At 46.6% G+C, this 14,903-nt stretch overlaps 1 protein-coding gene across 2 annotated transcripts in view; it reads right to left on the bottom strand.

Moving 5' to 3' along the window:
• Tex2 (testis expressed 2) overlaps positions 1-14,903 on the bottom strand; it is a 119,985-nt gene that overhangs the window by 23,236 nt on the left and 81,846 nt on the right. For both annotated transcript variants that reach the window (XM_075990341.1, XM_075990342.1), the window contains exons 6-7: positions 5,827-5,973; positions 2,019-2,118 (exon numbers count right to left, since the gene is read on the bottom strand). In XM_075990341.1, coding sequence (XP_075846456.1) covers positions 2,019-2,118; positions 5,827-5,973 — 247 coding nt within the window. The remainder of the gene's footprint in view (positions 1-2,018; positions 2,119-5,826; positions 5,974-14,903) is intronic.

Raw genomic sequence — 14,903 nt, 5'->3', positions numbered from 1 at the left:
CTACAGTATTTACCTTTAAAAGCCCAGCTCTCAGAAAGTTTGTGCTAGCGGATAATTTAGAGCTTGGTACTAATCAGTTCCTGAAGAGACAGAGAACAAAGGGCAGCAGAGTTCATGGGTCAGAGTGCATTTGTACACTGACGGACTGAAGATCTCTCAGCTACACAGCTAACACAGCAGTGGCACGTCTTTTAATGTGTATACCATACTGTATCAGATGGGGGCAGGGACAGAATAAACAACCTTGTACCAGGTTAGAACGAATACACTACTTTCAGAGTCTAAATCTCTTTAGCTTGTTCTGTGTACCTCACCAATCCTAGCGGGACTCAGACAAAACTCAGGGGTTACAAGTAATCTCCTCATGCAGCGACCAGGTGGATTTGTGTCTTTCTCGAAGATCAGTATGTGTGCCCTGTCAGCTCAACCCTGCTAGTGGGATGCCCAGAGCTGCTGGGTGTAATCACAGAACACTCTCTTCATAGTAACCGCTATGAGTCACTGAAGATTCAAAAATAATGACTTCATTAATGTGGTGAAAGTGGTCGACAGCCATAAAGAGAGCTGTTCTATATCTTATAAATTCTACAAAATATTGACTTCAGACACATGCCATTCTCTCAGAAAACTGTGTTTACTCCCCACTACCCTGCTCCTGGGCCACCTTGGGAATAATATTAAACATGGTTTAAGGGAAGGGGTTCCTTGAGAGAGAGAGACACTAAAACTGTGAGCTGAGTGGGCACAGTGGCACAAGCCTGTGAACTCAGCATTTGGAAGGCTGAGGCAGGAGGACAGAGGAAAGAAGGAAGAGGAAACTGGTGAGGTTTTCTCTGTGTGCCAACAGCTCTTCCTGTCCACCTGGTTCTCTCATCTTTTGTGTTCTACTAAATTCTTGCACACTAACTCTTCATCCTTTGAAGCCATGTGTTATAAAAGACATAGGAAGTTATGATCATTCTCATTATTCTATTTATATTCCTTCTACATTATGATCAATCTTCTCTCTATCACAAGAGTAGGCACAAATATTGTGTCCATGGCATGCCTAAACCCTCAGACCCTAGAGCTGTGCTTCAGTAGACGGACTTGCTCCTGAATACTGCTTTCAAATGTGTGTCCTCATCTTTCAAATCCTCAAGACCCACAACAGTGTAAGGAAGTTAAAGATGCAAGACATGTAGGTCAAAGATCTTACAACTTAGAAGGTGCAGCAGGTGAGGCTGGGGTATAAGTGAAGACAGCAGCTTCTCTTGGAGTCAGAGCAAGGACAGATGGACACGTGGGGCCCATGAGAGCAGAGTGCAGCTAAAACCTAGCTCACTGTTTCATACCCAGGCAAGGGCTATAATTCACACAGGCCCTTTCAACTGGCTTGAGGGTGTCTTGGGGCTGGAAAAGACCCTGTAACAATCTGGTAGACTAGAGTTAGGAGAAGGAACCTATATCTATTGTCAATCAGTTTCCTACTGTGTCTGTAAAAACACAAGTCACTTGGCACATATGTTTGTGTCTGTGTTAGGGAGCCTGAGGCACGAAAATCATGGGTCTACAGACAAACTAGACTACAGAGAGGCCTGAGAGCTGCCTGAGCTACACAGCAAGATTATCTCAACAATAATGAAACAGCAACAAAATTAAAACAAGAGAAAAATGGTTGGTGAGATGGCTCAGTGGACAAATGCTCTTGTCATGCAAGATTAAAGATCTAAGTTCAAGCCCTAGAACTCATATAAAGGTAACGGAGAGAACCAATCCCATAGAGCTGCCCACTGACCTCACTCAGCATGACCATCCCTCGCCTGCCCTCCAATTTCTCCCTCTGTGCCCCACCCCCACAGAGGCACACACATAAGTTTTTAAAAACTAGACAAATAATAAGAACGAAACCCACACTTCACATGAAATAGGGTGGTTAGGACTCAGCTTCTTCGAGGCAAAAGACTTGGTGTCAAAACTACAGCGAGAGAACACCCTCACATAAACGGCCAGTTCCTCTCTAGTCAACTAAGAGTTACCTTGGTGATCAACATAAGGCTTGAAGGCCTGAAGGATTTTTGGCACAGCCACACCCATGTCAAGTTCTGTCAGCGTTAGCTCATTCATAAAGTAGGGGAGCTAGAGAAAAAAAAAAAAAACAGTAAATGAGACAATTAGTAAGCTGGTAACCACGCTAAGGTCAACCAGAGTTCCACATATTGTCTGAGGGGAGAGAAGATAAGGGGTGGGGTCACATCTTCATGTACAGACCACAGAGGCAGAAACAAGTGAGCAGACAAACGTTATACTCTTGTAAAGCAGGAGGGGACAGAAGAGTGTGGAACTGGTGAGGAATGGCCATCTTGGTTAAAGAGGTGAGGAGGCACCAATAAGGAGCCACATTTGACCTGAGACTTTCCAGGTAGAAGACACACGTTACACGGGAGGAATGGAGAGGAAGAAATTGTTACATTTCTGGAAGGCAAATTTACCACAAGATTAAAAATAAATGGGAAAACCAAAACTAAAGCCTAAACCCCAACTCTACATCCCTTGACACTGGTCTGCCTATTTCCATCATCCTCCAATGCACCCATGGCTCCACCTGCTCTGCAAGTGCAGGACCGTGCAGACTGCCCGTGAGTCTGTGTCCAGGGTCTCTCTAGCTTCAGGTTATATATGGTCATCAGAGCACACCAGTGGCCAGGGGAGGGGCAGCGCAGGAAATATTAGCATCTGTCCTTAACCTCCAGTGAAGTCTGACCTCCTTCAAGACAGGCAGCTCTCCTGCCAGAGGACTGGTAAACTGTTCTCCACCTTTGCCCCTACAGGGAGGGCCACAGCCCCCACCTCTGTTGGCCCAGGCAATCTTCAGTCTCCCTTTGGGTATCTGTGTCTCCTCTGGCTGATCATCTGTTTCCTGGGCCTGACTAATTCCCCCAACTCTATCAGCAGGAATTCATCAAGAGGCAATGACGTAAGAGCACTGCTGTCCTCAGAAATCCCTAAGCCACCCCAAGATCACACTATGAACTTATCTATACTTCCCCTGGCTGGGTTCTTTCTTTCTCTTTCTTTCCTTCTTTCTTTCTTTCTTTCTTTCTTTCTTTCTTTCTTTCTTTCTTTCTTTCTTTCTTTTCTCTCTCCCCGCCCCCCCTTCTTTCTTTCTTGACAAGGTTTCTCTGTAGCTTTGGTGCCTGTCCTGGAACTAGCTCTTGTAGACCAGGCTGGCCTCGAACTCACAGAGATACGCCTGCCTCTGCCTCCCAAGTGCTGGGATTAAAGGTGTGCTGGTGGATTTGTATTTTCTTAATCTTCAATTATTTTAGTGTAAGGGCTCTCTCTCTCTCTGGATCTCAATGTAACCCTGGTTGGCCTGAACTCATAGAGGTCTGCCTGTCTCTGCCATCCAGTGCTAGATCCAAAGGCATGTGCTACCTTGGCCAGCTTAGCCGAAGATTTAAATTGATGGCTAGTTATCAATCTCTACCTATTCATTGAGTAACCAATACTTAATCTGTACTACCACCTTTAAATATGAGATTCCCATCACACTGGAATCTACACTGTAATGTTTTCTGCCAGCATTAAACTTTTTAATATTCTTTTTTCTTTCTCTGTTTTTTATGGGCTTTGTTTTGTTGTTTTTGAGGCAGGGTCTCATCATGTAGGCCAGGCTGGCTTTGAATTTGCCTCGTGCTTCAGCCTTCTGGGAGCTGAGGCTGTCAGTCATGCACCACCACGCTTGGCTATGACACGGCTTTATAGTTCACAAGTCCTTCCTTGTTTTCTTCCAGCACAAGCCTATTTATTTATTTATTTATTTATTTATTTACTATGTATACAACATTCTGCCTCGATGTATGCCTGCACGCCAGAGGAGGGCGCCAGATCTCAGTACAGATGGTTGTGAGCCACCATGTGGTTGCTGGGAATTGAACTCAGGACTTCTGGAAGAGCAGCCAGTGCTCTTAACCTCCTCTGAGCCATCTCTCCAGCCCAAGCCTTTTTTTTTTTTTAAAGAATTTTCAAGACAGGGCTACTCTGTGTAGCTCTGGCTGTCCTGGAACTCATTCTCTAGACCAAGCTAGCCTTGAAACGGGAGATCCATCTGCTTCTCCCCCAAGTGCTGGGATTAAAAGTATGAACTACCACCATCAGGCTTCCCAGCACAAGTTTAATTATGAGTATATTTTTCTAGTTGCATGTTAGACGATATTTATAAAAAATTAAGATTTTTTTTGATGAAACACAAATCAAGATTTCCCACACAGAGGTTGCAGCTGGCCAGATGTGGATTTGCTGCTTCCATGGTGATCTCTACAGCAGGCTCTCTGCAGAAAATGTGTCTTTCAGAACTCAACTCAGCTGCAGAACTTCACTCTGGGTTTTTGGGGTTTTTTGTTTGGTTTTTTGTTTTAAATGGGTAAGGGTCACAGACAGGAGGTCATTTTTTGGTGATGAATACAGTACCTAATCAACATTTGAGACAGGGTTTCATGTAGTCCAGCTGGCCTCAAACTCACACTATAGCTGAGGATGACCTTGAGTTTCTGAGTTTCCTGCCTCCACCTCTCAAACGCCTGGACGCCACCATGACAGAACCTAGAGTTTCTTGAGTGGTAGGCAAACACTGTATCACCTGAGCTATAAACATGTCCGGCCCTCGGTCACACTTTTCTGAATTGGTCTTAGACAGCCCTCCCCTGGCCCAAAACCATCAATGTAAATGTGGTTCTCTTCTCTCCTCCTCCCCTCCCCCACATGGTTTCTCTGGGTAACAGCCCTAGCTATCCTGGAACTAGCTCTTGTAGACTAGGTTGGCCTTGAACTCACAGAGATCCACCTGCCTCTGCCTCTGCTAGGATTAAAGGCTTGCACCATCACCACTCAACCAGCCTCTTTTTCTTTACTAGAAAGCTGGGGAAGGGCAAAGACTTGTCTGTAGAAAACAACCAAGCAACCAGAGGAAGAGTCAAAACCAAACTGAAGCTGCTTTGTGTCCACATCCTTCTTTAAATCTAAGTTTACCTTATTCTGAAGTTTTCTTGACCGGGAGGTCTTGAACTCCCTGAGAACACATCATGTCAGTGTATGCTCTTCTATGATGATCCATAGGTTTCTGCTTCTCAAAGGAATTTATAGCCCAAAATGCTGCCAGAGCTGCTGATGTAGGCTCCTGATCATGGGACTCTCGGTGAAGACTCAGGGACCAAAGTGCTCTCCCTGGGCCTTCAGCAGGCCAAAGACTTGCTTTTTGGGACCACCCCACGTCTCTGATTGGCAAACATGTCCTTTAATGGCAGTCATGAGGAATCCTTCAGTAAAGCTTAAACTCAATTTCAAGAAGACCTGGCCCAACACTAGGAGTGTTCCTTCAGCAAAGAGAGAGTCCAGTACAAAGAGACATCTGGCCGGAAGCAACAGTCAGTGGCAAACTCATTTAGAGTGAGCACTCACTGTCCTAACTGAGAGAAGGAGGGCAGCTGAGAAAGGGTCCTACAGAGTTCAGAATTTCCATGTGGCTTGGCCCACTGCAAAACTGGGCGGACAGTTTAAGTTGTCTCTAACTCAGATCTGCTACAGGAGTTCCTATTTTCCTAAACAAGCTCGGGAGGACCACCTAGGGAGGATAATGACATAGCAACCCTAGAAAAAGCAATCAGGACAGCTGACTCAGTCCCCAGATACTTAGTCACAGATCAAGGTCAGTTTGTGATCCAGGTCAAATGTGCTGTGCGTGTGCAGTATGCTTAAACCAAGGTGTGTTTGCATGTAGGACCTAAGGGGGCAGAACAACCAAAAATGAAGTGGGGAATCAGAGGCCTCTCGTATGAAAAGCGATACCTTAATTTTGCTAAGTTTCATCTGGATTTTCTTCGACACTAGATCAGACCAGTATTTCTCGCCTAAGAAGTCCCAAAATATTCTTCCAAGCAAGGCATTCACCCAGGCTTCTTGTTCTTCCTCCTCAGAGGGTGGGGCTTCTGGCAACTGGCAAAAGAAAAGACCAAAATTAGCTGTCAGACAACTGGAGACCCAGACAGGTGCTTATTTTCATAAAGCCTCTGAAGGCCCCGCCTGTAGAAAGGGAACACGTGACCTGTGCATCTTCCCTATAAATTACAAGTCCCACACCGTGCTGGTGAGCGAGTAAAGGAGAAACAAAATTGGCTGTTGCAGCTGCAACCTTCTTTGTCTACTTTCTGCTTTTCCAGCCTCCTATGATTGAGCTAACACTCCACAGCTTAGACAACTTGTCCTGCCTGTGCTTCCCCTCCCCGCGAACCTGATGTAACGAGCTATCAATCAAAGCCCGACTATCCTTCTCCCAGCTAGGCTGGGGCCTGCAACTAATTGTCAAGCACATCCTTGACCGGGAGGAAATGAGTTTCCAATGACCAGGACGCAAGCTCAGCCAGATCTGGGCAAGGTCAAGACATTCTTACGGTGCTTAAAAATGCTGACATTCACATGGCTGTACCTCTGAGATAGAAACTTAGAAGAAAGAGTCTGGTGACCCTGAAATCTCTCAGGATGTGACAAAGAGAGTAAAGACCACAAGGATGGATGAGAGCACGGCACTCGGGACAGATGTTCACCCCAGCCCAGCAAACACCCTCATGTCCACCCCCTACCCACATACAATCTGTCAGAAACATCTGCTGTGACCAGTGGGTAAGCAGTTCTGTCTCCAACTTCCCGGGCTAGTCGCTAGACTATGGAATCCAGCCTAGGGTGGGTCAGTGGTGGGGGTGGAGGAGAAAGGCAAGCAGCAGCAGCTATGAGGGGACCCTGAGGTTTGCTGGCGAGCATGTGCTGGTGGGCTCAGCACTTACAAGGGGCAGCACTGGTGCTGTTAACCATGGTCACACACAGGCCAATAGCAGGCACCTTAGACCACCACACTCGTGCATCACAATACCCCAGAAAGACAGGAACCCTGCTTCCATTTGAGGAATGGTCCCTAGTCCACGACTGCAGCCTGACTCTGTCACGAGGAGAGAGGGGTCAATGTCCCGCCAAGGAGACAGACATTTGCAGAGGTATCTGAATTAGACCACAGCCTTACGCAGAAAAGCAAACACCTGAAAGGAAAGATCAAAAGATCTCCAAGTACAGCATCCTGAGCACTGCTCGCGTTTTCCCTTTGTGGTTTATATAGACACATCGGGCTCCACACGCTATGCTCTTCTCTTTCATGCTTTGTGCCTATGTGCATGTGCCACCATGACCTGTTCTGTGCAATGACTGTCCCACCTGGCTATGTGCCTAGGCCAGTGGCATGGCACACAGGTCATTAGGTGCCAAGGATCTGACCTTGCAGGTCTGACTGGTTGGGAGAACCCCCACGGTCTTTGTCAGGGGACAATTCTGAAGCCGGGACTTAGGGTCTGACCCACATGCCATATCCCAGCTGTGCCAGTTCTCTTTGGGCATACGGGAGTGGAGAGCTCACTTCCATTTCCCAGTAACACATCAGCATCTAGGACATGTTCTAAATGCCTCAAATCTGGGTGTTCAAGGGCTTTCTTATGGATGTCAGTGACTCATTAAAAACAAGTGGGCTGGAGGGGCAGCTCAGCTAAGAGAATTTGCTGCTCTCCAGAGGATGCACTCTAGGCCTCCACACCCACTGGAGGCTCACAACAACCTTCACCATCTGACACCCTCTTCTGACCTCCACGGGCACCCTACACACATGGCATTCACACATACACATGCTAATAAAAATGTTTAAAAACACCCTTGTTCAAAATTGATACGTGTTAGCTGAGAGGTAGTAGCGCACGCCTTTAAATCCCAGCACTCAGGAGGCAGAGGCAGGTGGATAGAGGAGGCAGAGCAAGTTCTAGAACAGCCTGTTACACAGAGAAAGCCTGTCTTGAAAAAATGAAAGATACACTGACCCTTACATTTTAGAGATGACTCTATCTCACTCTAGAGAATTCTATGTGTACTTCCCTAGCGTGACATGACCTTAGATATTAACCAAGACATTTTCCACCACCAAGATCTGGATGGAAGGATAGAAGCTGGCTTAGGCAACTTCTATTTTTTTTGTTTTTTGAGACAGGCTTTCTCTGGGTTGCCATGGAACTCGCTCTATAGACCAGGCTGTTTGTAGTAATATGGAGCGGCGGGGCTGTGTCCCCAAACACCCCAGCCGCCTGCCCTGCCCGGCTAGCTTATGCCCCAAATAATTACACGGACACTGTATTCTTTTAAACACTGCTCTGGCCCATTTCTAATAATCTATGTAGCGCCCCTAGGTGCGCTTACCGGGAAGATTCTAGCCTAAGTCCATCCTGGGTCGGAGCTGGGGCATGGTGTGCGTCTTCCCTGGAGCAGGTAGCATGGCGTCTCTCCTGCGTCTGCTCAGGAGAGGAGAGCTGTTGAGTCTGACCTCACTTCCTCTTCCTCCTGGCATTCTGTTCTGTTTACTCCACCCACCTAAGGGTGGGCCTATCCAATGGGCCTGGCAGTTTCTTTATTGCTTAACCAATGAAATCAACAGATTGATATATGACACTCCCACATCAGAGATCTGCCTGCCTCTGCCTCCTAAGTGCTGGGATTAAAGACGTGTATCACCACCGTCTGGTGGCACCAGCAACTTCTTAACTATACCACAAGTGTGCGTGCATGTGTGTGCACATGTGTGTGTGCTCACTCCCCATACACACACACACACACACACACACACACACACACACACACCTTGAGCTACCATCTTCAGGCCAAGAGTAACAGGTGCAACACATCTGAGGTTTACCCTATCAGATTATCTGTGCAAGCTCTTGAAGAAACATCACATGCCTGTGGAAAATGGCCCCCAGGCTACTCAGGCAGAGTAAAACTACTACCCACGTCAGACCCACATCACTTTTAGTCTTGTGGGCTACATAGAAGAGGAGGTTACCTTGTCCATTCTCAGGAGGGAGCACGTGCCCTCTTTCAGCCTTTCTTTATAATGCTCCTCTTCACAGGAAACAAATTCCACCAAAAAAGCAGCAAAAAACAAAGACTATTTCACAATGACATCCAAGCCAGTGGCATATGATGTGGCAAAACGTCTGAAGGGAATTGACAAGCAAGTCGTTTTTCCTTTCTCAGCTCTTGTAGCTAAGGCAGGCCTCCACAGGAGCTGCAGAGTACTGACAACACATCAAAAGGCGTCACCAATCTGGACTCCACAGCCTGAGAACGCATTCCCAACGACTGTCATAAAATCTGAAAGCTGAATGAATAAATGTGCATACACTTCCTAATACTGCTGTGGCTGCAGGGAGAAACGTGAGGAGAACGCCCATTGTGCTGCCTGCCTCCTCCCTCCACACGGTTAGGAAGGGTACTCTCCCAAGCACAGTTTCCAAAGATAATGTCTGGGGACGCCGACATTGCGATGATGAAGCAAGGACACCGAGACTGTCTGTGTAGTTCGTATGGAGTCCTGTATTTAAAACGAACTTCTATGCTCAGTGTGGAACAGATGGACTCCATTTTAAGGGAGGCTAGGGGTACCTTTCTGCTCAGAGAGAAAGCACGCAGGGCTGCTGTCTCAAGGTGGTACATGTGACATGTGGCAGCCTGGCCCAGACACAGCAGGGCACTTTCTTCATGCTTGTGTACTTGTTTCTCCTGATCTTAAAACAATGCATATTCATTATAGACCACACACATGATCTCTCTTCCCAGACAGAACAAAAACATTTTCACTATATTGTATTTAATCACACACCCCAAAGCCCCGCCACTGCCCTCATACACCTTAAAGGCCCAGGATGACTTCAAACTGGCAAACCTCCCTTCAGCCTCCTGAGTACTAAGATTACAGACACACATTACTGAGCCCAGTTTTAGTCTTTTTCCAGGGTATCAGTAATGTAAAAAAGGTAAGTAGCAAGCATGCCCCTGTAATCTCAGCACTTGGAGGCAGAGGCAGGCACATCTCTGAGAGTCAAAGACCAGCCTGATCTATATTGTAAGTCCCAGGCCAGTCTGGGCTACACAGTGAAACCATGCAGTCTGGCTCCCCTCTACCTACCTCCCAAAAATGTTTGATAAGACAAAGTCTCGTGTAGCCCAGGCTGGCCTGGAACTCATCCTGTAGCTAAGGCTGGACTTTGACTTCTGATTCTCTTGCCTCCATCTTCCGAGTGCTAGAATTACAGGGCTGTGATACCAGGCCTGACCAATGTATCAATACCACACTTTCATTTAAGGACACTCCCTCCCTGGAGACAGGGTTTCTTTGTGTAACAGTCTTGGCTGTCCTGAAACACGATTTTCATTATTTTTAAAATTTTGTGTGTTTAGGTATGGATACTCAGGTGCCCAAATAGGCCAGAGCCCTGAAAGGCCAAAGGCGTTGGATCCCTCTGGAGCTGAAGTTACAAGCAGTTGTCAGGGACTGAATTTGGGTCCTCTGCAGGAGCAGTGTGCACTCTGAACTGCTGAGCCATCTCCCCAGACCCCATATGCTTTTCTTTAAAATTTCTATCCAGATCCTTGGCCTATTTTAAAAATTAATTTTGTGTATATGAGTGTTTTGCCTACATGCATGTCTGTGTACCATGTTCATGTCTGGTACCTGTAGAGGCCAGAGGAGGCTTAAGATCCTCTGGAATTGGAGTTACAGACAGCTCTGAGCTGCCATGTGGATGCTGTGACTTGAATCTGGGTCCTCTGGAAGAGTAGCCATTGCTCATAACTCTAGAGCCATCTCTCCAGCCACCTGATTCATTTGGTTTGTGTGTTCATGTTCATGTGTATACAAACACGTTTGTGAAAGCCAGAGGTGTTCTCTGGATGCTGTCCCTTAGGCTTCCCATCTTATTTTTTGAGACAAGATCTCTCCTTGGGCCCTGAGACACACTGGGTAGGCCAGAATGGCTGGTCAGCGAGCTGAGAATCCACCTGTCTCTGTCTCCTCAGGGCTGGGATTACAAGCACATGCCACCATATCTGGCTTTTTTATGTGGGTTCTGGGATTCAAATTCATGTCATCATGATAGCAAGCAAGCACTTACCATCCAAGCTTTCATTCTAATCCTCTTTACACATGTATGTGTGTGTATGTGTGTATACAAACATGCATGTGTGTATTTAGAGCCCTGAGGTCAACAATGGGAATCTTGGCCTCTTCTCTACCTTATTAGTTTATAAAGATTTATTTCTTAATGGGCTGTATGTGTGTGCGTGCGTGTATACGCGGGGAGCACTGAGCACGAATGAGCTGCCAACTGAGGCCAAAGGGCCTTTAGCCAGCTAGAGCATGGCAAATATGGCTCTGGCAGGCCGTGCCCTTCCCCCCCATTCCCTCTGCCTTGCTAACAGCCATTAGATTCCTAAAGCTAGCCGCCAAGGTCCATTCCCTTATTTGACCACTTTCTCCTCCTGAGGCTGACCACCAAGGTCCAACTATCAAAGTATTGAAGTCCAGCAATCAAAAGCCCCCTTTGGCTCACCTAATTAGCATGTCTAATTAAAATTAAACACCTCATCCTAACACAGGTTTTCCCCTTGTACCTTTATAAACTGTCATTTGCCTATGGGCTACATCTGTCCCATCAACCCAGAGGCAGTCCTTTGTCCTCCTCCCCACTGCTGGACAAATACCCCTTCTCCGTCTCCCTCAGCCTCTATCTCCTGTCTTTGTCTCCTATTCCCTGCCCTCTGCCCTTCTCCTTTGTGCTGAGAACTTGGTCTTGGGGGTCCTGGGCCGATTCCTACAGCCTAATTTACTTTTCTTTGGTTGTTTGCTTAAGAACCTTCATTTTTCTCTTTTTGCTTCGTTAAGTTCTTTGAAGCAGGCTTGAACCCATGTTCTTCTCTCAGTCCCCGTGTGCACCCGCATGCCCTGCTAAGGAGGTGTCATCTAACTCAAAAATTTACTTCTGCAGAGTTTATTATTTACCTTCAGGTCGTGACCATCGTGAGGCAAATCTGCAGGAGTATGAGGCAGGATTGACTCTTCTGCCTGAGGACATTTAATTGTTCCCACATCATTTACTAACTCCTGTAACTCCCTGGCATCAAATCTGGGGCATGTGTGCAGCCAACCTGCAGGGTGTCACCCCCACCCCACCTCCTGAGACACCCATAAACCAGAAGTAGTAATACCCCACCTGGAGACATTTGAAAAGAATTTTTTTTGAATTTTGACTTATGTCACCTAAAACCAGACATTAAACATCTAGAAACCAGTGATGTTTTATAACTCAAATGCACTTTAATAGCTTTCCAGTTGTTTCTATGCCAAATTTTCTGATCTTATTTTTATTTTGGGTAAGAGTTAACTGGCAGTAATGTTTTTTTTTTGTTTGTTTGTTTTTTTTTGGGTTTTTCGAGACAGGGTTTCTCTGTGGCTTTGGAGCCTGTCCTGGAACTAGCTCTGTAGACCAGGCCGGTCTCGAACTCACAGAGATCCGCCTGCCTCTGCCTCCTGAGTGCTGGGATTAAAGGCGTGCGCCATCATCGTAAAATATTTCTTTACACTGTGTGAAGACGTGTCACTGTGATTGGTTTAATAAAGAGCTGAATGGCCATTAATTAGGGAGGCAGAGATTAGGCAGGACTTCTGGGAACAGAGAGTGTAGGACTTTAAGACAATCCTGAAGCCATTTTTGACAATTCTGAATCCTCTCAGCCTCTGTGCCATAGTGCTTCCCCTCCTCCCCTGGGAACGAAGGACCTAACAGCTACACTCGCACGTACTCAGTTCCTGAACAATTACCCATATACATATGTTTTGGTTCGGTCCCCTGGGAAATGGGGTCAAAATGACCTCTTACCTCATCTGATTTGGCAACGGCTCTCCAGTCAATTATTGGTAATAGCCCTTTCGAATAAGCCAATCAGAATAGTCAAAGAACAACCCCCCTTGCTTCTGTGGCCCCTTTAAAAGTAGACTGTACCCGCTATTTGAGGTCTCTCGGCTTCCCGAATGCTGAGGGACCCTGTCATGACAGAATTAATAAAATCCTCATGCTTTTGCATCGGCTGTGGTGTGTGAGATGGTCTCTAAGGGCGACTCCTTCTCGGTGTTTGGACGCTAGAGTCCAACAAGAGGACTCAGAGAGGAAGAAAGGTAGAGACGCCAGTGAATCTCCAGCCAGAGATGGAGGAAGCAGCATGAGCAGTAAGAAGAGATGAGGTAAAGAACCACATGCCAGAATGTAGATTTTTAAATATGGGTAAATTTAAATTATAAGAACTAGTTAGGAACAAGTCTAAGCTAAGGCCAAGCACTCATAATTAATAATAAGTCTCCATGTCATTATCTGTGAGCTGGCGGTCCTGATGATAAAGTTCTACAGTGATCACTAATTAAAGATTTTTGGGTATTGTTACCTCAGGTTCAGCTCCTGAGCTCCAGAGACCTAACACTGATCAGCGAGCCAAGTCATTAAGCATTAGGCAACACAATTTAAAGGGAGATGAATGTATGGCTGTGCTGACGATACTCTGGAGCCCTACCCTCAGGGACAGAAATGTTTTGACCTTGGTCTATAAGAGGGAGCAGGACAGGGAGATAGCAGGAAGTGGAGGTAAATAGAACAAAGTGTTTCAAGTTCCCTTCTATGAAAGAGGGGACATGTGAACCTGGGTGAACATCTGGGTGGTAGCCAAGTCTGAAAACATAATGGAGCAACTTGAGGAAATGTCAAAGGTTCTTTGTGTCTCTGACCCTGTTAAGGCCCTCCTTTCAGACTTATGATGGTGGAGGTAATATGGACTTTAGGAAATGCCCTATCTTCGGCAGGAAGAACAACATTGACAATACCTAAAAGATCCACCTTTGGTGAGGTCAGAGAAATGGGCACTGCCATACCTTCTTGGTAGGAATTTAAAACCAGTGTAACCAATGGGATGGAATTTGGCAATCTTTAACCGAAGCACATGTGCATTCACCTCTGACCTGGTAATACTGCCTTCAAGGTTTCACCACTGAGGTCACTCCCGACAACATGAAAACACACTCACATGCTACTCATCCTGGCACTGCCAGAAACTACAAAACATTGGGGAAAATCTTAAACTATGGAACACCCACCCATTGCAGTCTCTGGATCTGCTTAAAAAGAGGAGAGTGAATTCTATGAATGGATACAGAACAATTTCAGAAAGTATTTGTGAATGGACCAGCAATGCTCAAAGAATATCCACAGTACACTAAACTTTGGGTAAAACAGAAGAGAAAATGATACACAAACAGCAAATCAGATGCTCAGGGCACTTGCCTGTCTGGGAGTGAATGGGGGCAGCAGAGAAATGGGGGAAAACAAATGGCTTCAGATTTTTGGAACCATGTTAGTATTTCATAGGATGGGAATCATTTGCTCAAATCACAAAATTAATATGAAATTGGTAAAGCATTAGCTCTGCTGACTCATACAGTAGTATAGGAGCACCGTGTAGGACAGGAGCACCGTGTAGGACAGGAGCACCGCGTAGGACAGGAGCACAGTATAGGACAGGAGCACCGTGTAGGACAGGAGCACCGCGTAGAACAGGAGCACAGTATAGGACAGGAGCACCGTGTAGGACAGGAGCACAGTGTAGGACAGGAGCACCGTGTAGGACAGGAGCACAGTATAGGACAGGAGCACCGTGTAGGACAGGAGCACCGTGTAGTACACAGGAGCACTGTGTAGTACACAGGAGCACAGTGTAGGACAGGAGCACCGTGTAGTACACAGGAGCACAGTGTAGGACAGGAGCACCGTGTAGGACAGGAGCACCGTGTAGTACACAGGAGCACCGTGTAGGACAGGAGCACCGTGTAGGACAGGAGCACCGTGTAGGACAGGAGCACCTTGTAGGACAGGAGCACAGTATAGGACAGGAGCACCTTGTAGGACAGGAGCACTGTGTAGGACAGGAGCACCGTGTAGGACAGGAGCACAATATAGGACAGG

The sequence above is a fragment of the Microtus pennsylvanicus genome, chromosome 11, assembly GCF_037038515.1.
Source record: "Microtus pennsylvanicus isolate mMicPen1 chromosome 11, mMicPen1.hap1, whole genome shotgun sequence".
Lineage (NCBI taxonomy): Eukaryota > Metazoa > Chordata > Mammalia > Rodentia > Cricetidae > Microtus > Microtus pennsylvanicus.
Note: the sequence above shows the minus strand (reverse complement) of the source record. Positions and strands in the feature narration are given on the sequence as shown.